This window comes from Python bivittatus, unplaced genomic scaffold, assembly GCF_059951505.1.
Source record: "Python bivittatus isolate LINGU-HERP-01145 unplaced genomic scaffold, Pbiv_v1 ctg000040_np1212, whole genome shotgun sequence".
In the NCBI taxonomy this organism is placed as follows: Eukaryota; Metazoa; Chordata; class Lepidosauria; order Squamata; family Pythonidae; genus Python; species Python bivittatus.
Window position 1 is genome coordinate 574,717 of NW_028277032.1, and position 26,488 is coordinate 601,204.

General features: G+C 40.8%; 1 protein-coding gene across 1 annotated transcript in view; it reads left to right on the forward strand.

Moving 5' to 3' along the window:
• CSMD2 (CUB and Sushi multiple domains 2) overlaps positions 1 to 26,488 on the forward strand; it is a 611,879-nt gene that overhangs the window by 448,292 nt on the left and 137,099 nt on the right. Inside the window, exons 20-26 of the mRNA XM_088153370.1 lie at positions 1,316 to 1,531; positions 3,820 to 4,008; positions 7,595 to 7,764; positions 11,610 to 11,766; positions 12,548 to 12,739; positions 15,373 to 15,499; positions 21,925 to 22,127. Coding sequence (XP_088009496.1) covers positions 1,316 to 1,531; positions 3,820 to 4,008; positions 7,595 to 7,764; positions 11,610 to 11,766; positions 12,548 to 12,739; positions 15,373 to 15,499; positions 21,925 to 22,127 — 1,254 coding nt within the window. The remainder of the gene's footprint in view (positions 1 to 1,315; positions 1,532 to 3,819; positions 4,009 to 7,594; positions 7,765 to 11,609; positions 11,767 to 12,547; positions 12,740 to 15,372; positions 15,500 to 21,924; positions 22,128 to 26,488) is intronic.

Sequence of the window (26,488 nt, forward strand, 5' to 3'; positions counted from 1 at the left end):
TTCCCAGCATTAGAGCCTCCTCCAGAGAGCTAGGTCTTCATATAATGCTGAAATAGGTCTGGAATCCAGGAAAGACAACTAAACTTAAGTTCAGAGGTATCCCCAAAGATTTGGAATTTAAATTTAAATTGATTTATTAAGTTTAAAAGTCTTAAATGTATTAGAATTTAAAGTTTCTTAATATTGATGATTGTTCACTTAATATGCAAGTTACAGCATTGTCAGAGGGCATTTCTTCCAGTAGATAATTTTTCATTGTGAACTTCCACATAGAGCTAGGCAGCTTTACTGCATCATATTTATTAAAAAATAAGACCCCCTGAGTTCTCTCGGGCTGAGTCAATTTTCTGGTTTAAAGGTTTTCTACTCTGTTTCTTTTTCTCAAGTTGATGGTCCCATTGCCAGTTGATAAAACTTTGATAGAGTTGGAATTGTGTTGTGTGCTCTATGATTCCCACAGGGATAGAAAGTAGGCACACCATAATTGCAGAGTTCATGATGACTATCTCAGATTTACTGTGTTTTGTTCTGTTTGTTTTAATAGAACAGAATATATGCAGCTCAGGTTGAACTCTGGAGTCCTTGGTGCTCTCTGAGCTCGGTTATTTGCTTGCAGATGTTTTATTACCCAATGAAACATCTGCAAGCGAACAGCCACGCTGAGATAGCACCAGGGACTCCATAGTTCAACCCTGAGCTATATATATTTTCTTCTATTGAAACCACATATGGGCATCAAATGCTTCAGAAAACATGCAGGTGGGAGAACACTGATGATGTTACCTAGTCAGGTGATGAAACGTCTGCAAGCAAACAACCAAGCTCAGAGAGCACCAAGGACGCCACTGTTCTGATTGTTTTTAAAAATACGTTCCCAGCTTTCTATGGTTTCCAAATCTAGCTTGGGAAAGGAAAAGGACTAAACTGAAAATAATGCAGGGAGACACATAAAAGAGTCATCGGACAAGCACTGCTCTGATCAAATCTGGACCCTTTCCATTTCTCCCAACATGTTACTGCATTAATGCTTTAATTTTTTCTATGTCCCTTGTATCGAATCTATTTTGATCCTAAGGTTTCCAGTGTTAACGTGCTTTGTTGAAGTTTTGCATAACTTCTGATGGCTTTATTTATAATCCCTTCATGTTGTAAAGCTGATTCTTTGCCAGTTGAAAAATGCTATGGGACTTCGAGTTTGTGCATGGTGGAACTCAGTAGTTCTGTGATTTCTATTCTCTGATTAATTATGATCCAGTTCTCAGCAACATTCAGGTATCTTTGAAGTAACATATCTCTTGCACTGTATTACCTCCAGGTGTTTTCTTCACTTTCCACACCTTCCACTTGGAGAGTGGCCACGACTACCTGTTGATCACTGAAAATGGCAGCTTCAGTCAGCCACTGAAACAGCTCACTGGCTCCCACTTGCCTGCACCTTTTAGCGCTGGCCTCTTTGGGAACTTCTCTGCTCAGATCCGTTTCATCTCAGACTTCTCCATTTCTTATGAAGGTTTCAACATCACTTTTTCAGGTAAGGTCTGGAGGTCTGGGAAGGTCTGTGAATACCCCTGGACAGATCTTCTTTCATTACCGAGAAATTTCATTACTAAACTTCCATACATTTGAGATGAGAAAAGGACTTCTTGGGGAGACAGGTTTTAGATACTCAACATCCACTTGAGATAATAAACACTGAGCAGTCCTAGGCACACCTTGACCTGTCATAATCCACTTTATGACACGCAATCTTGGCCTGTCATAAACCACTTTAAATTGTGGATCTCCTCTTTTTACAACCATTCTGAGCTGTAGCAAAATTCTTTACATTAAGAACTACAGCAGAAGTTTGAGACAGTGGGTAGAATTGACATTTTGGCCACATGGCTACCACAGTGGGTTTAGTCAGAAAGCAGCAAATTACCAGAAGGCAGACTATTGAGATTATTCCTGACTCCTCTGTCTAATCCACCAGGATCTTTGCTATCAATTCTCAGCTTATTTTTGTCTCCCCTCTCCCCTACCAGCAAAGTGCTGGACTGCAACTTATTTATTTATTTGTTTATTAAATTTGTCCCCCTGCCCATCTCCCCCCAGTGGGGGACTCTGGGCAGCTCACAACACATTAAAACAATAAATAAATATACAATTATATTTACCTATAACTACCAAGTGTTCTCGTATTTCTTTTTAAAAAGTAAGATGATCCTGAAGGCTAGTGCATGTTACACTTTCCAGCATACCAACTTCATCTTAATTTTAACAACATTAACATTTTAAAATATATATTGCATCAGAGGGATCTATTGCCAGATCTAAGAAATAAAGCTTAGGGAAGCTGCAAGAAAAGATTGCTTCCATACTGGTCATTTTCTCCAGGATGGGCAGTGTTAAATTCAGTGTGTGTGTGTTTTAAATGAATGGCTGCCAATTTGTTCCAATCTAGGTCATGTTTTCCTATCTTTTTTCAGGCTTGATTGGTGGCAAACAATTCATAAACTATTGCAGCCCTACCTTGCTCAATACGTGTATAATGGTCTGATTTCCCATCTGCAGCCATAACATTATTTGTTTGCCTGTTTTGTGATCACAATTATAATATGTGACGAACACAGTGCTGATAAAATAGCAAAATGTTAACAACTGATTCCAGGGTCAGAAGATGCATTTTTTAAAGATGCATGGAAAAGAAAAGGACAAAAGGACAGGGAGTGAAAAGCTGGACCTTTGCAGTAACTGAGCTAAAATTTACTTCTGGCTAAAAATAGAGGAGACATTTCCCCAGTGGGATGGACACTACCACATTAATATGGAAGAATTAGCACTGCAAAGGCATAGTTTTATTTCTAGCAAAGCAAAATGTCAGCAATGTTAGCAGTGCTAGAGGAGAAGCAGAGGGAGGATTGCTCACTGAGGGAGTATCTACCATTTGCAGGCAGAAAGGCTCACATTTAAGGTCTTTGTTTTCAAGTAGGTCCGGGAAAGACTTCACAGTGAAACTTGCAGAGTTGCTGCTCAGTAGCATAGGAGAAATAAGCTGGATGGATCTTTTCCTTTCCCCAAAAGCAAAGTGGTGTAATGGTCTTCTGCTTCCAAGGCCTTTTCAGTCACAGGATAATTCTTGTCCTAGGAACCCAATTTTTTTTTTCAAATTTCCCCACCAAATTGGTAAGAGGGATGATTTCTTAGAAGTCCAGGGAGAAGAGAAATTCTCCAACAATTTCTGAAGAGTTAGACTCCATCCTTGCTGGGCACAGAGGAGCACTGCTTCTGGAGGAAAATCCATGGGAGGGGTTGTCTACAAGTTTCTTCTTTTGGACTGAAGGGTGGGTGGGTGGGGAGCTGCAAGCTGTGGCCAGAAGGAGAATTGGACAGCGAGAAGGACATTCAGACCCTCTTTTTGGTTACTTCATCATTAAAGACGTAAAACTGCACCACAACATTCTCTTCTCCTTGGAATGTACATTGGAAAGCATATTTTCTTTCATCAGATTGAATGACAACCTGTCCCCCCCACCCACCCCAAAAAATGCTGAATAATTATTAAGCCCTTACAATGGCAGACTGTCATATGCACAGAGGATTAGTACTGTGTGGTCAAGAAAAAAGTTGTAGCCTATCTTACTCAAGATGTTGACATGCAGGTTATAAATGACAGGGAGGGAGGGAGGGAGATAGAGAAACGTTCATTTGTACGAACTTCATCCACTGTTTAAAGGTGGAAGTTGTCTATCTGAGTGAGTATTCAGATAAAAAAGAAGAAAATGCATGGATTTTTGGGGGTAACGCCCCAATGGTTGCTTGTGTTTCTCTGCCCATCAGAATATGACTTAGAACCTTGTGATGAGCCGGAAGTGCCGATCTACAGCATCCGCAAGGGTCTTCAGTTTGGAGTGGGGGACGTCTTGACTTTCTCCTGCTTCCCTGGGTACCGACTAGAAGGTGTCTCAAGCATTACTTGCCTGGGCGGTAGACGGCGTGTGTGGAGTTCGCCTCTGCCAAGGTGTGTTGGTAGGTGGTCACGTGCTTTAATTTTGCTTGGGCAGTCTAGTCTATCAGAACTTCCCCTGGGCGAGCTGCTTATTGTCCTCTGGCCGTTCTTGGTTTTGGTCTCTGGGGAGCATTAGGAGGTGCAAAGGCTGAGTGAAGGACCAGGACCAGGAGCCTGGAATCCTGGCCCTATATTATATTGCACTGTCCGTGTGCTAAATTGCCCTTTGACCTCAGAGGGATGGAAAAGCAATCAAAGCCATGGAGCATAGGCCGCATGACATCTGCACAAACCTCTAGGTTAACCATCGTTATCACAAATTAGGATTTGCGAACCAGATTTAACAAGCACCCAGTTATTAATTTTTAGGTAACCCCAACAGTGGAGGTTGAAATTAATAATTGGGAGTTGATTAAATCTGGTCTGCAGATCTTAAATTTGTGCTAATGTTGATTAACCAAGTTGAGAGGGAATCTCTACACCATGGTTAATGTCAGAAAAGAAGGGGAAGGGAGAGAAGCAGACGCAAATCTGTAGAGCAATCCCAAACTCGAAGTTGTACGTGCCTGTGCTGTGCTTAGCTCACACAGAGATGGAGTTCCCATCCTGTACTGCATTGAGCTTTGGTTCATTGTAACTATGGTTTGTTGAAGAAGGCACAAAACTGAGTTCACATAGATGTCAGCAGGCCTGGGGAGCCCAGGCTGACATGGAGCTGATCAAATGGTTAGTCTGAGTGTGTCTGTTGCTGCCAGGGGAGTGGAGGTGGGTTTTACTGGTTCTGCAGTGTGTGACACCAACCACAGTGTGGATGGAAAAATAGATTTAAGTAAAGGAAAACTTATGAGATTGAAACCAAGATACCCATCTCCAAACATTTCCTGTGAATACAGGGAGATACATTTTAATTCTGGCAGTGGTGTACTGCAGAGCATCCCAACACAAAAAAGACTGAGCAATGATGATTTTCTTCTCTTGCAAATTTCTTCTTGCTCATGAAACATGCTGCAGAAATGCTTCCTCGGTGATTTTTTTTTTTTCACTCTGAATCATCAAGAAATTAATGAGTCCACAACCACCCATGCATTCATGAGTATGGTCAAAAAAATCAAGATGGCGCTCACAGCAGTGCAATCAAAGCTCTACAACGCACATAAAATGGGTGAAGCTTCCATCTTGCCATTGTGACTGCCTTGTTGACTATTTTGACTATGCCCTGCATGGATTTACATTCCTTATCTAGTTGTTTTTTCCATATGTCAGCAAGCCCTCCTTGGTGACCTGTAACATCGGGCAAACCTAGTTGCTCTGGAGGACAGCGTGTTGAAAGGGGAGATGTAGCAGGTTGCTCTGACACTTTGCCCTTCAAAAACCTCAGGGACCCAAGGAAAATAGGAAATTGCATGTTAGTAGGAAGCTATGTCAGCCTGAAATGAGGTGAGGTCTTCACATTCAGGTGAAGCAGAGCCATTAGCGACCAGTGATTGGCCACTGGGGGAAAAAAGCTGGTTGCTGTGAGGTTTCTAGAAAACAGGGAATGACTTGGACTCAGAGAGAGAAGCTTCAGGGGCAGCGGAAAGAATGGAGGTGGCTGGCTGGGGACTTCTGGGAGCTGAAGTCCACACATCTTAAAGTTGTCAAGGTTGAGAAACACTGAAGTAGAGCAATGAAGTTCTGCTTTTATCCTTACTTTGGGTGCAACATTTTCAGCTGTTTTCAGTATGGATTCAAAAGACCTTGCCAGAATTGAATCTGCCTTCCTATCCTGTCATCTAGAGAGGGTCTGTTGAAAGTCCCCCTTCCTTGTGAAATACATGGGGTATGGACCAGATGACAGCCTCCACTCTTTAGGACACTATTCCCCTGGAGATCTGTGGGGCTCCAACTCTTCTTGCATTCGGCAAGCAGTTAAATTGGTGTTATGCCAAAATGCCTTCAGCCTATACTTGATTGTGGGTGGTCATGTAGAAATTTTGGAAATTTCCTTTTTCGTCTGGGCTTTGTTCATTATGGGGTACGAAAACTTAAGCAATAGGAATAATCATAACATTAATACTAAAAATATCCTTATCGCAGACAAGCCAGTGGCATTATGAAGGAGTATTCTCGGTAGCATTGGTTAAACCTTGGTTTGCCTACCCCTGGTTTGTTAAATAATCTAGAATAGATTCACACCACATGTTATGCCAGAACCAAAAAACTCTCATGGTGTTTGTGGAATGTGTGAATCCTCTCACAGGCATAGTAGGTCCTCTTCAAATAGAAGGAGAGTTGAAGTACGCTGCGCAAAGAGATGATGAAAAATTTATAAAAAGTGTGGCACAATGTCTCAGTGCAAGTTTCATCACTTGCCCTCCCTTGCTCTCACCTGTAGAAGCCTAGGAGTTTGAACCAGGTACCCTTCCAAATGCTTTGGATCTAATTTCCTATCAGCCATAGACAGCATGGCCAGTGGCAACAGACTAGGCGTTACTGTCCCAAACATCTGGAGGGCAGTTCTTCTAATCAAAGCTTCTCTGATGACAGACCAGGCATAGAATTATGGGGAACACTGCTTGTTGCAACACAGAGCAGTGCAACTTTCCGATGATTAGGAACTATAATTAACATATAGGAGGCAGAGGCAAGATGGGGGTGGTCAAAAAAGTCAAAACAGCAGCTGTGTGTGATCAAAACCCATCCCTTTTTATATGCATCACAACATCTTGACTAGTTTTTTTTTACTCTGTCCCCCAACTGCCCTGTGGACACCCCCTTCAAGGGGAGGATTTTCAATGAATTTTTTTTTCAGATTTTTTTCAGTTTTTAAACTATTAATCTTTTTCAGACAAATGAAATGTCTGTGTTATTTCCAGCCCTAAAATAAGGAGAAAACCTCACACTAATTATTGGCAATTGCAGTGGGGCAGGAGTGCTCTGGGGGCTGCAAAAATGTGTTTGACAGTAGTGGCTTAGGTATTACTGGCATGGGTGGAAGTTTTTGCTCTGCAGACTCTTATGTTGGCACTGCTTCTATTTCAATTCCTGCCCTCGGCAAGGCATTGAACTTGATATTTTAAATGACGCTTACCAACTCTAGATTTCCAGCTCTCTCATTTGATATACCAACTTTGTTTCATTCTCTGGGAACTGGTAGTATGACCGGGTTGTCTTCTTTGGCTTTAACATATCATGGAAGGACACAAAAAACTTGAGAAGTTATAGACATGTTCAGCTCCTTAGCATAGTCAAGGAATGCAGAACTGAGATAAAATGAGAGGATTGGTTCAGGGGACAGGGATATAATTTTGTAGGACAGCACCATCTTCAGTTAACCTGCTTGGTAATAGAGCAGGAGAATGCGGCCAGATGGATGTGGTCGACCACGTTATGGTGTCCGGATGTAGAGCACATGTGAGTCTTGATTGACTTACAAGATGGTTCTTTATTTCTGTGATCCAGCTTTTAGTTTCTAAATTCTGTTGAACCCAAGACTCCATGTGTAAGGAGGGACGTGCAGTAGGCCCACATCAGTGTTTGCAGAGACAGTAAACCAAGGTATGGATTTTATAGCACTGGTATATCCCCATCTGTTAACGTTCAATCGTTCTGCATCTTTCTCTGTAGCGGAATGTGGTTCTTCTGTGACGGGGACTCAAGGTGTTCTCTTATCCCCAAATTATCCCCTAAACTACAACAACCACCACGAATGTATCTATTCCATCCAGACACAGCCAGGAAAAGGAATTCAGCTTAAAGCCAGGGCATTCAACTTGGAAGCTGGGGATGTCCTCAAGGTAATGATGAATCATTTGGTGGATTAAAATGGGTGTTAAGAGAGTGGTTAAGCAAACAGCGTGACAAGAAAATCATTTCATTTCAAACCGACTGAATCCCAGAAAGAATTTGCAACCCCACCAGTTTGTATTTCCATCCTCAAAAATGGTGGAAAATCCCACCACTCCTTTTTGCTGAGAAGGGATGTTGAGGCTGGAAAAAAGAAGAAAGTTTCATGGGCTGTCTGTTAGCAGCTGGAGGCTTTGAGTTTCTCTCTCATTCTATAAACTGAAGGAGCCATTTCCCACTTCCCGCAATTTCTCAGTGTCTTTTTTCTTGAAAGAATTGTGGGGAGGCTTATTTTGGGCAGGGCTGTAGTCTCCCAGAAAAAGTAGGACAGTAGTTTAGGAATATTCCTAGACTCCCAACTGCCTCCAGGGCTTCTCCTGAATGGTGCTGGTTTTGGTCTCTTGGTGGCTTTCTATATTATCAATTGTGGTATCCTTCTGGACTGTCTAGCACAGTGTTTCTCAAACTTAACAACTTTAAGATATGTAGACTTCAACTCCCAGAATTCCCCAGCCAGCCATGCTGGCTGGGGAATACTGGGAGTTGAAGTCAACATATCTTAAAGTCGTTAAAGTTGAGAAACACTGGTCTAGCAGAACTGGGTCTTGAGGACATTGAAGTCCCATACTACTGGTCTGTTCTATCAGGCTGTGATGAGTTGCTGGGGAACTATTGTTTGACATCTAGACTTTGAGTTATGGAGTCCCACAATTAAACCAGTGGGAGGGGTCTTTGGAGCAGAGTGTCTTAAATACAGCTCAACATGCTTGCTCCTTACTCTCCAGTTCCAATATTGTCTAACTTTGATAATGGGCTGGACAAGAGAAGAAGCTGGAGTTAAATCTAGACACAATGAAGATGTTGTTGGTAAAGAAGATACTGAACTCAAGAACTGAGCTTCAGCCTACTTTGGATGGTCTTGCCCTCCACCTGAAAGAGCAGATTTGCAGGCTGGGAATGTCCTCACTGGCTTAACAGTTGGCATCTGAGGTGAGGGATGCCTTCACACAGTGATCTTCTGTGCCAGCTGCATTCCTTCCTGAGCCAGCTGAATGTGGTGACCATTATCCACATTTTGGTCCCAACCCATCTTGACTATAGCAATATGTTTCACATCGGACTATCCTTGAAAGGTGTTCAGTGATTGCAGCTGGTGCAAAATGGAGTGGCCAGACTGTTGCCTATATTCAGGATCGCACGATGCCTGTCATGAAAGATATGTACCAGCTACCAGTTGCCTATGGAGCACAATTTACCATACTAGTATTGACCTTCAAAGCCCTAAATGGATCTAACTTAGGGTCTGGCTATTTCAGGGGTTGCCTCTCCTGAGAAGGAACTATCTGGTTATTTAGGTCAGGAGGTGGGGCTGTTTTGAACATGCCCCCACTGCCAGAAGTGGAGCTCTCTGGTATGTGGGAGAGGACCTTCTCCCCTAGGTCTCCCAGGCTCTCTCCCCAAGGAGATCCATCCTCCCTATCTAGGACTTCAGAAAGTGAGGAAAATGCCATCTCTTGTCCCAAGCTGTTAACGTTTAATTAGATTTAATGGCACTGAGTTTATGTTGATTTCAGTGGCTTTGATCTTCTTTTTCAAAGTGTATTTGTGTTTATTGTAACCGACGAATAAGAAGAAAACATAACCAGATAGAAATCTGAATAAAAATACTCACAAAACAAGAGTAACAGAAATGAAATTGGGGGGGGGGGGGGCGGAACCCAGAAAGAAAAACAAAACAAAAAAATGTTTCAGAAGTTTATATACATGCAGCTCAAGTCTTAAACAGTGAATTAAAACTTCAACTATACAGAATGATATTGATCGGAGATTCCCCAGTGTCCATCAAAGGTAAAATTCTTACATAGAACATAGAAGTTGTGCATATTTTTTCTCCAGGCTTCCATTTGAGGTATGCTAGACTGTTTCCACCAGACTAAAATAATCTTATTAGTGGCTGTTCACACATCATGATAAATCCAAAGTTCTTCATACTTCACTCGATTCCAAATGTTCAGTATACATGTAATTTAACCTCACATAAGCATCTTTAGCCCTTATTTATTTTTCCAGCACCTTATTTACAACCTTATTAAAAATAAACCAAAATAGCATCAGCATTGGGGGTGCCCCAAATCGGTGTCAGTTTCCCAACATGCAGAAATGGAAACCCATCCCACCGAATACATCTTCTGGGCTGTTCAACAGACAGAAAAAAATAATATTTTGTTGAATTAGTCACAGGTTAAGAACATGCAGTATTAATTTAACATTTCCAAAATTCTCAACCCTTGATTTATTAAAATAGGTTTCCTGTAATTATCTTAACACAACTTTTGAAGTATTGATTAAAAACATGACTGTAGGTTTAGGAACTCCCAACTGTTTTCGCTAACATTATTAATAATGTAGGAGTTTCCGATGCAGCAAATGCATCGGGCCCAAATAACAAAATCAGATAGTGTTTTAACTGAATATGTTTTTTGCCTGTGAACACCAAAAGGATCTTCTGGGTTGGATCGTCCCAAACTGCCAGTTTCTGATGAGAATTAGGATCAAATCTGGACCCCTTTCCAAGAATGTTCTATATGTGTCTTGCAGTTTTGAATCTGAGGATAACACCCCCAAAATAGCTAAAATATGAACCAGGTCTTTCCCAAGATCTTAAAGGGGTAATTCTATGGATTTTCCTGCCATGTTTTATATTTTATGATATTATTCTAAGATGCCTTGAGTTCAGAAAGCTGGGATAAAATAATAAAATAAAATGTTCTCCAAATAATCAGGAAACTGATCAAACACTTTTTTAAAATGTCATTTTAACTGAAATGCATATAAATAATGAAGATGGGAAGCACTCTCTCAAAAGAGGTGATCTTCTTTCAACCTTTTCTTTGTATGCAAAGCAGTAGAAGATAGCATTTGGGGTGACACTGTATATAATTATTTCATTCTGAACTAAGGTTTCGGGAGTGATAGCTGCTAAAGGCATTAGGATTTTCTTGCAATTTTTAAAATTTTCTTTTATAATTATTGTATTGTATACTGGCCTTTTATTATGTTTGGTCTTGGATTGTAAAGAAACGTTGATTGGGGTAATATACAAATAAATGTGGATGTAATTGTTTTATTCAAATCATCTGACTAATTGATTTCGTTAACTGAGTGGTGGGATTGCTATTTTTTGAGACACTATTTTTGGAGGGGAGGAGATGGTGGCAACTGTGATACCTTCTCCAACACCTGCATTGATTTATTCATTTGCCAGGTTTGTACTGCCAACCCTACCATTTAGATTTTTCTGGGAAATCTAAATGGGTGGCTACTGTGGGTATGCAGAACATTTTAAATCAAAGAGTAACTTCCTTATGTTGAGTGTAAGAATGCTGTTTCAAGTGCAAAATGAGCTGCTTAAGACATGTGGGTGGAATTTTGAGCTCAAAGCAAAGTTGTTGGAACCTTCAGGATGATCAAGAGAAGCAACTTCATGTTTTGAGAAATTATATTGTGCTAAAACATTGCAGGCATAAAGATGTTTTGAATTCAAGACATTCTGATGTCTTTCACTCCCTACTGGCTACCAACCCAATGTGTCCTCCCTCTTCAAAAGAAAGGCCAAAAGTATTCCCATTTCACAATGCCCAGGCCAGAGAAATGGGACAATGAGGAATATGCCACCCATGGCCAGTGTACCAAATGAACAAAACTATTGACCTTTTGGAGACAAGGGGTGCAAGGTCAGGAGGTAGGCAAGGAGAGGGAAGCCCATCTTCATATTTGTTTTCTCCTCCTTTCCAAGATTTATGATGGCAACAACAACTCGGCTCGTCTGCTGGGCTCCTTCAGCCGCGCGGAGATGTTGGGTCTTAATGTCAACAGCACGTCCAGCACCATGTGGCTTGAATTCATCACGGATGGAAATGGCACGAATCAAGGTTTTGAACTGCAGTTTTCTAGTAAGTGTGGAGGCTGCCAACCCTGCAACTGGAGAATCGTAGCACCTTAAGTGTCAGGGCAGTGATAGAATTTACCTACTGCTCCTGCGGAGAAGCTGTATTTGGAACTGAACATTCAAGGAAAAATTAGTTTGCCAAGTAAGGGTACCAAGATGGAGGCCAAGCTAATGCCAGATCTTTTGATGAGACTTTATTTTTACACCTAAAAATTCAAAAGGAAACTATATCTGCTCTGCATAAGAGCACATTTTTAAAATTCTTGCTTCATTACAAGTTGTCTGTGCAAATGTTATTGTGTTGATCTTCAGACACATACTTCCCCATCTTTCTGTTTCTGTTGTTCTACTCGTATCTGTTTATTAAGCCCTCTTTTGAAAAATTGCACATCGCCACCTCCAATGAATTAGACTACACAAGAAAAAGTCTTCAATAAATCTGTTTCCAACCCATCCATCAGGCTGATCCATAAGGTTTAGAATCAGCAAATGACAAACCTGTTTTGATTCTGTTCCTTGCTCTTTTGCAGCATTTTTCTCCAGCTTTTTACATACCTCCACTTCCCTTGTGGGAATAGAAGCAGTGTCTGTTCCATTAGATGCTTCATCTTAGTCCTGGCATTTTAGACATACTAGGGAATTGAATGTTTTGGATGTCCTTCCTCACAGTATATCCTGGATGTCTCTACAAGGAGTTTCATCAGCCATGGACAGGTTCTGCTCAAGCAACAGCTGAGACATGACTAGGTTTCCTTTCTCACCAACTGCTTTTTTCTTGATTTCAGGTTTTGAGTTGATCAAGTGTGAGAACCCTGGTATCCCACAGTTTGGCTATAAAGTCCACGATGAGGGACACTTTGCAGGAAGCTCTGTCTCTTTCAATTGTGATCCTGGCTACACGTTACGAGGAAGCCGGGTGCTTGCTTGCTTGACTGGAGAGCGCCGAGCCTGGGACCAGCCTCTCCCCACCTGCGTAGGTATGACTTTAGGAACACACACCCTCTTGTGTGATAGCCAGATCACTCCCCAGACACTTGGCATGACCGCCAAGGGGATGATGGACCAGTTGATTTAGTTGTGCAATTTTATGTCCCAGAGCCACCTGCAGTTCATGCAATCTTCAGGAAAATCATTGAAAAGTTCTTACTAAATTGTAACTTTAAAGGGGTAGAACTCTTAAATAAATAAATGCATAGCTGGGAAGTTATTGTATTATATATATTACTATGAGAGAGAGAGAGAGAGAGAGAGGGAGGGAGAGAGAGAGAGAGAGAGAGAGAGAGAAATGTCAATGTAAACAAGAAGAAACAAAATTCAGTTTTCCTTCTGTCCTTCTGGTCCTGTCCACTACCCTTTTGACATGCAAGTCAAAAGTCAAATGTACCGCCATCTTCCAAGAATGAGTTCTGAGTCCATAGTTTAGGCAAAGGTGGTCAATAGATGCACAACTTTTTCTGAGCTATATGGTGTCCTGAATGTGCAGGATCCACGCTCCAGATACTATATCTAATATAGTATCAAATGTCTTGAGATATCCTGTATCTCAAGACATTTGATCCTGATTTCTTTCCTTGGTCACTAAAGTGGGACATCTGTTTCCAGCTTCCCCCCCCCCCCCGGTTCGTAAGTGCCAGAACACCTTCGTCAAGCCTAAATTTAATACAGTTCTAATGTAGCCTCAATCTGAAGGCTGCTTTGGACGAATTAGTGGCCCAGAGTACCACCTTTAAAAATGGGTCATGATCAATGCCAGGATTGCTACAGATTTACCTACTAATCTTTTACCCAGTCCAATTTTAAATGCCCACAATAGCTTTAATTGCTACTATTTCCTTTTCAGGATTCATACTACTGCTTTTCCAATAACCTTCAGGTTAATGAGGTGATCAATAGAGATGCAGTCTGTTTGTCTCTTTTAGTACACATTGAGGGCACAAATCAAGCCTTCCTTTTGTGGCTATATCATGTTCCCACCATTCGGCAATGATTGAGCATCAAGAAATGTCTTCTTGAGTTCTGAGGTTTGCTTTCAGAATTTTGCCCTGGAGAGGATTTTCAACCTCCTGAATAGGTGATGTTTGGTTTGAGCCAGAACTGTTAGCAGAACTTTTCATACCTATTTAGAAGGTGCAAGATCTTTCAGCACACCCCAACTGAGTAGAGCTGAAGGGACAATTTTGAAGAAACGGGTTTTCCGAAGTTTCCAAGGTTGTCGTCTTCTAAAGAAAAAAAAAGACAATTTCCTCCAAAGATCCTCCACCATTTTTTGGGGGGTGGGTGGGGTGTGTGTGGAGTAAACGGTGACTACCACGCACTGCGCCTTAAGAGCACATTTTCGTCAGCATTGTGGGAAATGCAACGTGATAGGTTGCCAGGTCATTTGCTGTTTGTACCCTTCGCAGCAGCAGCTGGGAAAAAAAAGAAGGTATATTACTGTCATTGTTATTAATGGGCCTCCCCAACCAAGAAACTTTTGGAAATCTCTTGAACAAGTTTAATGAAATTTCCTTTGCCCACAAATAATGTAGATAATGTTTGTTTAGTTTTCCGGTTATTGATTTTGAGCCAAAAAGGCAGATGACTTATCTGCTGCTTTCTCTCTTCCCAAATCAAGGTCTGGGTTCAAAAATGCCTGTAAAAAGTGTATGTGCAGCAAATGGGTTTAGAAAAGGCGATTAGGAAAGAAAACTGGTTTATATCTATATCTTCTAAAAAGAAAGGATAATGGGAAAATCAGACAAAGTAGAGTTAAAGTGACTATATATCCTTTATTATAAAAGGCAGTCCTTTATTTCAGAAAGCGAATTTTTATTAGAATATGCATTCTTGTAAAGTTTTTCTTGGTTTTGCGCTTGAATTTTCCTTTGCAAACAAAGTTATAAACAATTAATTTTTTTTTTAATCCTTTCAGATTTGCCCCCTTTTCAGGTTTGTCCTTTATTTTTTCCAAGAAAATATGGTCACTGTAGAACAGGGTTCCTCAACCTCAGCAACTTTAAGATGACCCATGCTGGCTGGGGAGTTCTGGGAGTTGAAGTCCACCCATCTTAAAGTTGCTGAGGTTGAGGAACCCTGCTGAAGAACATGAACAGAAGTGATATGGTCCTAAACCTGACTCCATTCCTAGAAAATAGCTGCATTCACACAGTACATGAAACTAGGTTGATAAATTCACTCTTTTTCTGGGTTGTCCGATACACTGAATCATAAGTAATCAAATGGTCTGTGTTGGTCCAACATGCTAAGTCACAAAATATTTAACATTTGGAAGTAGAGTTTGAATTTAAGAGTGTTGTGCAAATTCAGCCAAATCTGCTTCTGGACTGACTTTGCTGGGCTCCCCTCCTGCCACGTCTGTGTGTACACCAACCTGACACCTTCCAAGTGTGTGAAAGCACAACACCCAGGTAGTTTGGTCAAAGGAAATTATGGAGCTGTAGTTCGACCTGTATGGAGGGTGCTTGATTGAGAACAGTTGCTGGATACTTTCTGTAACCTCCTTTCTCTTGAACTTCTTATGTGGTAGGGCAGCAAAAACTAGCCTTCCCCAAAGAGAGAGGCAAAGGATGTTTAGAGTGCAGTTGCTGAATTGTTTTGTGACTTCTTTCAGCTGAGTGCGGGGGCAGCATTCGAGGTGAGTCCTCAGGAAGGATCCTGTCCCCAGGGTATCCCACGCCGTATGATCACAATCTCAACTGCGTCTGGACAATTGAAGCAGAGGCTGGTTGCACAATAGGGTAAGTCCAAAGACTGGAAAAGATTAGATCAGCAACACCTCACAACATCCTGCACACTTCCTGCCACTGTGAAGTTGAATCAATTACGTTGTGCTGTGAGCAGGGGACAGGTGTTTCTATGTGGGGCCACTTCTGCTCTGCAATTAAAAATAAAGAAATAGATGCATGAAAATGCCGGTGCCAAAATAACCCCAACTTCTTGGCAGGAATAGCTGAGTCCTACAACCTGTTTGAATTATGCAAATTGATCACATTTGCATGATTTCTCTTGCTTTGCATACTTCATTTTGCAGTGTTTACTATTTGGCATCGATAAGAGGAGGATAAAAAAGTAGGGCTCAAGCTTCATAATCAGCAAATTAATCAGCTATACATCTTTAAAAATAAGATTTTGTGGATTAATCAGGGTAGATGGGCTAGTTTTAATTGGTCAAACTTAATAATATATTTGAAGACGGTCTGGATTTTGTGCATTGTAGCAACAGAGAATGGGAAAACAGGAAAGAGACACCCGATTGTAAGTTCTGAGACTCTCACAGTGGCTTCCCCGCTCTCCTCTTGGGTACTAATCACATCCATACCTGCACAGCTTCAGATATGCTTAGAATATTGATTGCTGCCAGAGGGATGCAAAGCCCTTCCTGAGGAGCTTAGAGGAGCACACCCAAACACAAGCATTATAATTCCGGCCTGAACTGTGTAACATCAGCATGACAGCTGTCAAGGGTGCGACTTGAAAAAGATCTTGCTAGATAGAACAAAAGTGCTGGATCCTCTCTTGAAAACCTGCTAAATTTAGCAAGTTGCATCCACTGAATCCTATCAGCCCTTCAAGGTAGATCAGACTAGGAAACCAATGCCGTGTAGGTCAATACTACTTTTATTAGAAAGCTATAGGAACAGAATCTTGCAAGTCTGAATGGGCTTCCCACCTCCCTCCCTTTATCTTTGTGGGAACTTGGGAGGAACTTGTCTGAGACAATTAGTCACGTTACATTCTTGCCCTAGACTCAGGCCCTCTTATCTGACTATTGCTTTGGTGGCGGCTCTTCCTCCTACCCCTCAAGGCCATATCCTCTTTCCTCTCCAACTCCAGAGATTTTGTCAGAATGATGAGATGTGCATTGTGATGTTCTGGTACAAGTTCCTCCCCTTATATACATACATACATACATACATACATACATACATACATACATACCTATCTATCTATCTATCTATCTATCTATCTATCTATCTATCTATCTCTTTCTATATTTCTGTATTTCTATATTTCTATATTTCTATCTTATCCCCGCCCATCTCTCCCCAGTGGGGGACTCTGGGCGGCTCACAACATATTAAAACAATACATAAATATACAATTAAAATTTATAACAGGACACATTTACAAAAATAAAAGGAAAAAAATCCAGGAGGCTGATGGAAGCCACACCAGGCCTCTAGGGGGCTAGCCAACCCCACATCTGATGACCTCCCTCCCCACCCCAGTCCAGATGGCAGAGCCAGGTCTTCAAGTCCCTCCAAAAGGCCGGGAGTGAGGGGGCCGGTCTCACCTCCGGGGGCAAGATGTTCCAAAGGGCGGGGGCTACATATATATACATATGTGCAACTTCACAATGCCCATACGAAAGGGGTGGAATTTACCCTGTAACTTTACAAACATTTGCCCTGCCCCCCAGATACTCATTTATTGACTTCATCTGGCTTGCTCTCCTCCTGTCCGTACTTCTTTTTCTTCATCCATGTTGGGAGTTTAAGCAAGTCCCTTTCACACTTCAAATCACATACGACCTTTCAGATCTGATTGGGTTGCTGGTATGCTCTACAATTTGGGCATCCCATTAACAGAGCAAGTGGAACTGTTCCTTTTTTCACCCATTTCTCTATACAGGTAGTCCTCACTTAACGACCATTCATTCAATGTCCATTCAAAGTTGCAATGGTGCTAAAAAAAGCTACTTACAACTGATCTTCACACTTACAACTGTTGCAGTGCCTCTGTAGTCACATGATCGCAATCTGGGCATTTGGCAACCAGCTCACACTTACAATGGTTACAGCGTCCCAGGGTGATATGATTGCCATTTGCAATCTTCCCAGCAAGCTTCTGGCAAGCAAAATCAATGCGGAACTGCGTGACTTGCTTAATGATCATATGATTCACTTAACACAAAAAATGTTGTAAAATCGAGTGCAGTCACATGATGCCTCGTTTAATGACTTCCCCTCTTAACAACAAATTTTTCCAGTCCCTATTGTGGTCATTAAGTGAGGACTACCTGTACAAAATACTTTGGGAACCCTCACCTTGCGCTTGTATGTATGTGAGCAATCATTTGCAGACATGCATCACTTCTGAGCCACTTCCATTCAGTGCTCATGTAGCCATCAGTTATTCGTTGGTTTGGGGTATTTTTATGCTTCCCATTCTCTTAATGGCCCTGGGCGGCTTACAGAGATACAGTTTTTAAAAAAGAATACTGCAAAACCAATCTTAAAACAGTATTAAAGCAATACAACATATTAAAACAAGAAAGCTTTTTAAAAAGCTGACTGATGACAGCTGCTCCCAGCTTGGCGCTTTCTAGATTCTGCAAACACAGTATTGCTCAGGTTAGCTCAGAATTCTGGAGCTGGAAGGCCAGTTGAAACAACGAAGCATAAATACGATTTCTTTCCAAGAATGTAAAGGACTAGGAAAATCCTCATTCATGTCCATGTTCCTCCTGACATCTCTTTTCAGCAGCAATCAGCATGATTTAATTTATATTCCCAAAGTGAGATTTCTATTGAATTCTGCTTTATTGAATGCAACTTAGGAAAAAAACTTAATCAACGGGGTGAAAGCCAAGTCAATAGCTGTTGCCAGCTTTGGTTATCCAGTTTTGCTTCTAGTTCTACATGCGTACAGCATGCAAAGTTTGGAACATCTTGCCCCCAGAGGTGAGACAGGGCCCCTCACTCCTGGCCTTTCGGAGGGACTTGAAGACCTGGCTCTGCCATCTGGCCTGTGGTGGGGAGGGAGGTCATCAGATGTGGGGTTGGCTAGCCCCCTAGAGGCCTGGTGTGGCTTCCATGGGCCTCCTGGATTTTTCCTCTTCCTTCTTTTCTGTGTAAATGTGTTTTTTAATAAATTTTAACTATGTATTTGTTTATTGTTTTAATCTGTTGTAAGCCGCCCAGAGTCCCCCATTGGGGGGAGATGGGTGGGGATAAGTTTGATAAATAAATAAATAAATAAAGTGTCCAGGTAGAGCCCACCCCACATTACCCTCAGTGCTTCTGCCCACATGTACCTGTTGTGCAGAGTACAGCAATGCTCCCATAAAAACTTTGCCCAGGGAAAAAATACACATCAGCATGAGAGGTTTGCAAACTGCAATGTCCATATCTTGTTCTCCAAAGAAACTCAGCCAGAAAATATATACTATCTGGTTGTTTATTGATAAAAATGCAAAACTTCATAAAATACAAGTTGTATACAAAATATAGGAAGAAACACGTCTTCTCCTAAACTCCTGACAGTACCCTGTTAGTCTCTTGCCCACCTAGCTTCAGGGAAGGGATGGAGAACCCTGTGAGCTTTCAAATGTGGTTTACCGATGTAACTCTAGGAACCCCAGTACACCTGGTCAGTGATGAGGGATGCTGAGAACTGTAGATCAAGCACCCAAGATTTTATTATAAGCATTCACCAGAAATCAGGATTTGTATAACAGCAACATCAAAAAGGCCACAGACCTCTGGTTCCTGCTTTAGGATGGTTCCGAAAGAGATTTTGCAAACTTCCCGTGCCTTTGTTAGGGTCAGCGTCTTCCACAGGAGCACCAGATTCTATTTTTGGCATTCATACCTTACACCCCCACCCCACAAAGACAAAATGGCTTTTGAAAATGCAGTTGGATATTCATCTTTTCCAAGCAGAAGTTGATTTATGACTTATTACAGCAGGAGAACCAAGGCTTGAGCTTCACAAGTCAGTAGTAAATAAAGTTGGTTGGAAGAATGAAAATGATGGTTGATTGCTATTATAGATGTAATCATTCTGCCTTCTGCTTTCTGGACCAGCTTCAGTCATTCTTAGCCAGCACAGCTGGGGGTCACTGTGTTGGGGAGGGCTGCAAATAATATATGCAAGTTCCCTCAGCAGAACATATTTTTATGAAATTTCCAGGAGTACCAAGCAACCACCCAGCGGCTTTGGCACCTACTTCAAAAAAGCATATAGCTCGGGACTTTTAACTTGGTATTCCCTATCTTGCTACAGTCTATCAATCTTTTATTGCCTCTCCAGTACAAATGTTTATGCTAATATAAATGTAACAGGCATATTAAATAAAAAGCCACAGGGGCAGTTCTCCCTAAAACTCAAGTCAATTAATAACCATGCAATTCTCCAACATTTATAATGCATCACCATTGTGCCTATTATTCGTGAAGATGGAATTAAAATATTAAAAGCTTCATGCTGCTGCTGTCTCTGCCTACCATAAGGGGGGAAGAAACCCAATGATAGAAGGAAACAGAAGTGCTGTTCAGTTCTGCACCTAGTATAGGCAAGCTTTAAAAAATATCTGCTTCTTTTCATTCTATCATTACCTTCCCCACTTGGTCTAAAAGCACCTTTTTGCTGACCATTTATTTCAAATGAATTTGCTTCTACCAGCTCAGTTCTTCCTTCTTCATCATTGCAAGTATATGATTTCCTGTAACTCTTTTTTTTTTTTTTGGTAATCACTTTATTAAATGTTTAAACAAGAAAGATAAAAACTAATGAGAACTAATATATAAGATAAAAGAAAGAAAATAAAGAGAGAACAAAGCCAACAGTGCAGATAGAAAAGAAAGAAAAAAGAAATACGAAGAAATGACTTTCTATTTTCAGTTACAACAGTTAAAGGTAGAAATTTAAAATGAAGTCTTACTCTAGGGTTACAACAAAACTTTCATTTTTTCTATCATCTTTTTCATAATCATCAAACCCATATATCATAATTTCATTTTTTTCTGTTTCATGCAAAAAGTCCAAAAGGGGTTTCCAATCAGCATTGGACTTAATCAGCGTCTTTTCTCTAATCAAAGCTGTCAATTTAGCCATCTCAGCAAACTCCATCATCTTCGCGATCCCCTCTTCCATTGTGGGTAATGTCAAATTCTTCCACCATTGTGCATATAAAAGTCTTGCTGCTGTTATCATGTATAAAAACAAAGTTCCATGATTTTTTTCCAACTCTTTCTCCATCAGTCCCAAAAGAAACATCTCTAGCTTCATTTGTATATTAATGTTTAAAATCTTCTGAATGAAAGTATGTATTTGGATCCAACATTTTTTAGCGTTTTTACACGTCCACCAAGCATGATAAAAAGTCCTCTCCTGTTGTTCACATTTCCAACATATATTTGAAGTACCTTTATACATTTTAGACAATGTTTCCAGCGATAATCATTTTATAAAAATTCTCTTTAAGATTATAACATAATGTAAATTTCAGTCCTTTCATCCGCATATTCTCCCGTTGTTCCATTTGTATGTTATAACCAAAAATTTTGGTCCATTTTATCATGCATTCCTTCACTTCTTCTGTTTCAAATCTCAATAAAAGTTTATACATTTGATTTCCTGTAACTCTAAATGATGCTATTTTCATATTTCATTTCCCCCCAGCAATTGTGTATTATGTATCTTTTCTGCAGATCTAAACTCATGGAATGACCAGCTTTTCTCCACATGGAAGCTGAAAAGAAATTGCATAGTGTCATAGAAGGAACTAGATCTGTAACTGAGTCCTCAGCCCCTCTCACTAAACTACACTTCCCAAAATGTTGGGAGGAATCTTAAAATCTTAGAGTTGGGAGGAGCTGCTGAGGTCAACTTCCTGCTCAGTTCAGCAATCTAAATTGAAACATCCTGAAAAGCTGGCTATCCAGCCTCTCCTTGAACAAATCCAATAAAAAGGACTTCAGCACCTCCTTAGGGATCATTTTCTTTATCAAACTGCTCTTTCAGTTAGGATTTTTTCCCCTAACCTTCAATCACAATTTGCCTCTTTATAATGGATATCCATTATTCTCTATCTGCAATGATAGAAAACAGGCTATTTCTATATGATTGCAGTAGGAAAGTCGTGTTATTCTGTGGTAGCCAAAAATCGGGAGATGTCTGGTGGCACCTTTTCAGACCAATAAATTTTAATAAAAGGCATAAGCGTTTGTCTCGTAATAAAAGTGATTAGTCTGAAAAGGTGTTACCAGACTTCTTCTCATTTCTCTATGATGCCTGTTTGGTACCTGAAGAGTGTTACAATATCTTCCTTCAATGCTTTCTTTTCTAAACTTTCCCAGTTCTAAAATGCAGATCTCATCTTATCTGTGGCTGTTCTCTCTCTTCCCCATCCTGTCCCCCCCCCCCCCTCCAAATACAGGCTCCATTTCATGGTTTTCCACACAGAGGACTTCCATGATGTTTTGAGAATCTGGGATGGGCCAGTGGAGAAGGGCATTCTCCTGAAAGAAGTCAGTGGTTCGGTCTTGCCCAGCGATGTTCACAGCACCTTCAACTTGGTGGTCCTTCAGTTCAACACGGACTTTTTCACCAGTAAACAGGGTTTTGCCATTCAGTTTTCAGGTAAGTCCCACAGGTGTCATCTGGTCTTTTGAGTCCAGAGAAGAACTAGAGCAGGATGACAATGTCATAGATGCTTTCAGCTCCCCATAACCCTGCATGGTAAGCTGGATAAGAGATAGTCCTGGAAATTTATTCTGATTCAGTAATTTCAGCATTCAGTAACATAGCAATTCTCCAGCAATTTTTCTCTCAATTCTCATGCAATTTGATGAAGGAGAATTTGCACGAGAAGAGATTTAAAAGGAAAAGAGAATTTTAAAGAAAGTCTCTTGGATGGAGTATAGCATGGTTGCACTTTTTATTGATGAAAGGGGTAGGTGAGAATGGCTTGGTTTTTCACGCTGCTGTCCTCTCTTCAGTGGTCTTCAGCCTGCCTGTTTCCCACACTTACATCTCAAGGAGATTTAAATTGAGTTTTTCAGAGTAGTATTAGGATCACTCCTAAGGTAGAGTCCTTGAGAAATCAATGGAGAGTTTCTTCTCCTTCTGGAGAAATTCAGAGAAACCATCCAGCCAATTTCTCCACCCAAAGATTTAGTGGAGGATTGCAAAGGGACATTGATAACCAGCTGTTTTCTATATGTACTTGATCCAAAATGGCAACATAATGGTGGAACAGAATACAGCTGGAGTTACTGTCTTCAAATGCATGTCCTGCTTGTTGTAATATTTGTACCAAGGCAGTATTTAAATAATATTAATATTTAATTTGATTTAATATCTTACACTAACATATTTTAATGTTAAATATTAAAAGAACAACTGGCATTTGGAAAGGGCAAAGAGATAAGCCTTTATGCACTTTTTTTAAACCAAGAGATTAAGAGAGCAATCTAAGCTGTAAGAACAGGACATTCCATACCTTGAGTTATCCAAGACAAAACCTTTCCTTTCAATGAACTAAACACCTGCAGCAGAGGGGTCTTCAAAAGGATCACTTCTACCTATTTTAATAACTCAGCAGGTTTCCAATAAGATACACCACTTAAAGCCTTAAAGGTTAAGACCAGTACGTTGAGCTGAACTCAGCAAACAAGCATCCTCTCTGCCACATTTACACTAACTGAAGGTTTCAAAACTTCCTCATGGATAGACCTACATATAATGAACTAAACTAATCTATACAGAGTCTAACCAAGGTAGGGATAACTATTGCCAGAACAAACTGACCCAGAAAGATTTATAGCCACAGAACTAGTGGAGTTAAGCAAATGCATAACTTGTTACTGTCATTACCTGAAGATCCTGGGGAAGCACAGAGTCAAGAAATACACTTCAAGTGCAAAGCTGATTTTTCAGTGGGAGCAAAAGCTCTTTCAGGACAGGTTGCATTCCACGCCTCAGGCCAGGTTGTTGACTAACCATCAGATTTTAAACTGTCTCAAAACTGTTCACCTTCCTCCTGCCCGTTATCTGTCTTAGGCAACATACAAGCGAATCAGCTTCTTCCTAAAAATTAGATGAGAAATAGCAATAAAGCTGAGGGTTACTGAGGTCATTGGATGGATGGATGGATGGATGGATGGATGGATGGATGGATAACAATACTATGGAAGAAATATATGAGCAATGACTATAGTAACAAACCATACCATTTGCAAGGAATGAGGCTGAGTTTCTGGGCTGGGGTCAGAGTCTACAGATGAAAAGTCAATGAAATTTGTTCTGACTTTACCTCTTGTGCTGGAGTACAGGCCTCCAGAGTCAAACCCGCCTACTGTTCAACCTGCCCTTCCATTTCTTCCTGAAATGTGGATTCATTTGCCAGGGACTAGACAATATCATCTTGGCTGATTTATTCATTCATGAAGCCAACGTTCATTTCTTTGGTGAACTTGTCTTCATCTGTGAATTGTGTATGCTGAAAAATCCAGCAAACAAGCTGCAAGAATGATTTGATTGATCTCAGCTGCATCTGTGTCCGAGCCCAGATCGAGATAGATCCAAGTACCTTTACCAGCAAATGAAGAACAAAATTATTGAGAACAGGCCTCTGAGTGACCCACTTTCACTGTCCACATCTTGGCAAAGGCTTGGCAAGTCCTAGAAAGCCTTGTGTGCAGACACTGGTTGCCAGGAAGGAAGTTTCTTGTCCTTACCATCATTATCTTAAGTTGAACTAGTCCAATTTGACTCTATATTTTGCTTCCACGGCTGTTGTAGCCATCACCCCCTCTAGTTTTATTGCCTTTTTCTAAAAAAGCAAACAAACAAAAAATCTCAACCTTCTCTATTTGAAAACTACTGATTATTTTAAACCCCTGAGCTTTAAAAAGAAGGAAAAAAACATCAGGGTTCATTTCAGACAGCATTCATAACTCCCTGATACATCTGTAAAAAGATCAAACCTACAATTCCTGCTAAATTCCTCTCAGTCACAACAGGAGGAAAATGTGCACATTATAATTTATTTGACAGCATAGACCAGTGTTTCTCAACCTTAGCAACTTTAAGATATGTGGACTTCAACTTTCAGAATTCCCCAGCCAGCCATGGCTGGCTGGGGAATTCTGGAAGTTGAAGTCCACATATCTTAAAGTTGCTAAGGTTGAGAAACACTGGCATAGATTGACATAGGATTATAGCAGAATGCCAGGTAAAATTAGCAGATGGCTAGATGTAGTAAGTAAAGTGTGCTCAAATATACATGCATCTGATCTCTGTGCAACAGACTTGATTTGTTATTCCCCACAGTCTTTCCCAGCTGGAGAAAGAAAAGTCTGAAATCAGTAGTGCGTGTTTAAGCAGGCATCCTGGTACAATTCATCCATATGTGCGCTCACTGTAGCTCAAAGAAAGTTTGTGCAAAGTCTATTCTCCTTGCCAAGGTTTCAACTCTTGACTATTACAATGCAAGGAAACCTGAGCATGGGCAGAATGCATGCCCTTAGTTATCAGTGATCTGGGGGAGGGAGTTTTCTTGGATGCTGACGCCCCACTTATGAGAACATTTAGCGCAGTTGTTTATTTTCCAGTTTTGTGGTCTGAATTATATACTGACGATGACATAAAACCAGGAGCCTGTGAGTTTTGACCATAGTAGAAGAATAGGGAATGAACACCCTTTATGTTTTCTCAAGTGGAATAATAAGCATTTACTATATAAAATGAATGAATGAATGAAAATACTTGGGCCCTGAATAGTGCATATAGCCTGGTATGGATAATATCTTCCAGTAATTAATGCATTTAGTCCACAACCTCCATTTGATGACTTCCTCAAGTGACTGTTTCTAATCTGTCTTAGTTTTGCCCTAATTTCTTATTTCTTCCCGCGCCTGGCTCATGCCTTGCCTAAGAAAGAGTTCTGCTTGGTCATTTTAATTGATTCTAAGGTATTACCCAGGTAATAGCTCTTCCTAGAGGAATGTGGCTATGGCTGTTATTTGAAGCAAACAGAATTGCCTTTTATTTATTTCTAAAATGCGGACACAGTCAGCAAGAAGCAGACTTCTACAGGACGTTCAAAGATGTAAAAAAGCTGGTAGGAACCATTAGCTAAGACTAGCACTGAGTTTCAGAGCCAGAAGAAATTTTAGCCTGGCCAGGAACAAATTTCTGAATGACCTCACAGGATAGCCACAAAGGGAATGTAAGGGGATATACACAAACCACTTTGAATTACAGGTGGACACAAATCGCTTTTTGAAGCACTGTACCAAATGAGTGGGCAGAAAGATTGGATGGACAATTGCACTGAATTTCTCCAGGGAAATTTCCCAATGTTTTCTCAAGGGCAGGACTCCATCACAGGGTCTAAGAGCAGCATGGCGGCTGGAAAAGACATCTGGGAAGAGTTCCTCTTGGTCTTTCCCTTTGGAATTTACTTGGAAGATAGGAAGCCAGGAAAGGTTGCCTTACTTGTTGAGATGGGCAGATATAGAAATCAAATGAATGAATGAATGAATGAATGAATGAATGAATGAATGAATGAATGAATGAATGAATGCTCCAAAGTGCATGTTATACTACTCCTCTGTTCATCTGCAGTTAGGCACACCTGGCCTAATTTGGCCACTCAAATGAAGTGAAATTGCTTACAAATGTCAGTATGTTTTTTCTATATTCTTCTTGATGCCTGAAGAACAACCATGGCTATCGGTGTCATCCACAACGCTGCAGGGGAAGAGAGGAAAATGACACCATGTGGGATGCCACCAATAACACCATCAGCATCTTCCTCCATGATGGACAATGATGGGCTTGGTGGATTCCACATCACCTTCCTTGCTCTGCTTACCAACAAGGAACATTTTGCTTTCTGCATTGCTTCCTTCTGAGGCCTTCCCTGCCCCAATGCATGATAGTTGGTTGGTGAAGCAATCTTTGAACCCTGAGCACTTCCAGGAAGCTTACTGTGC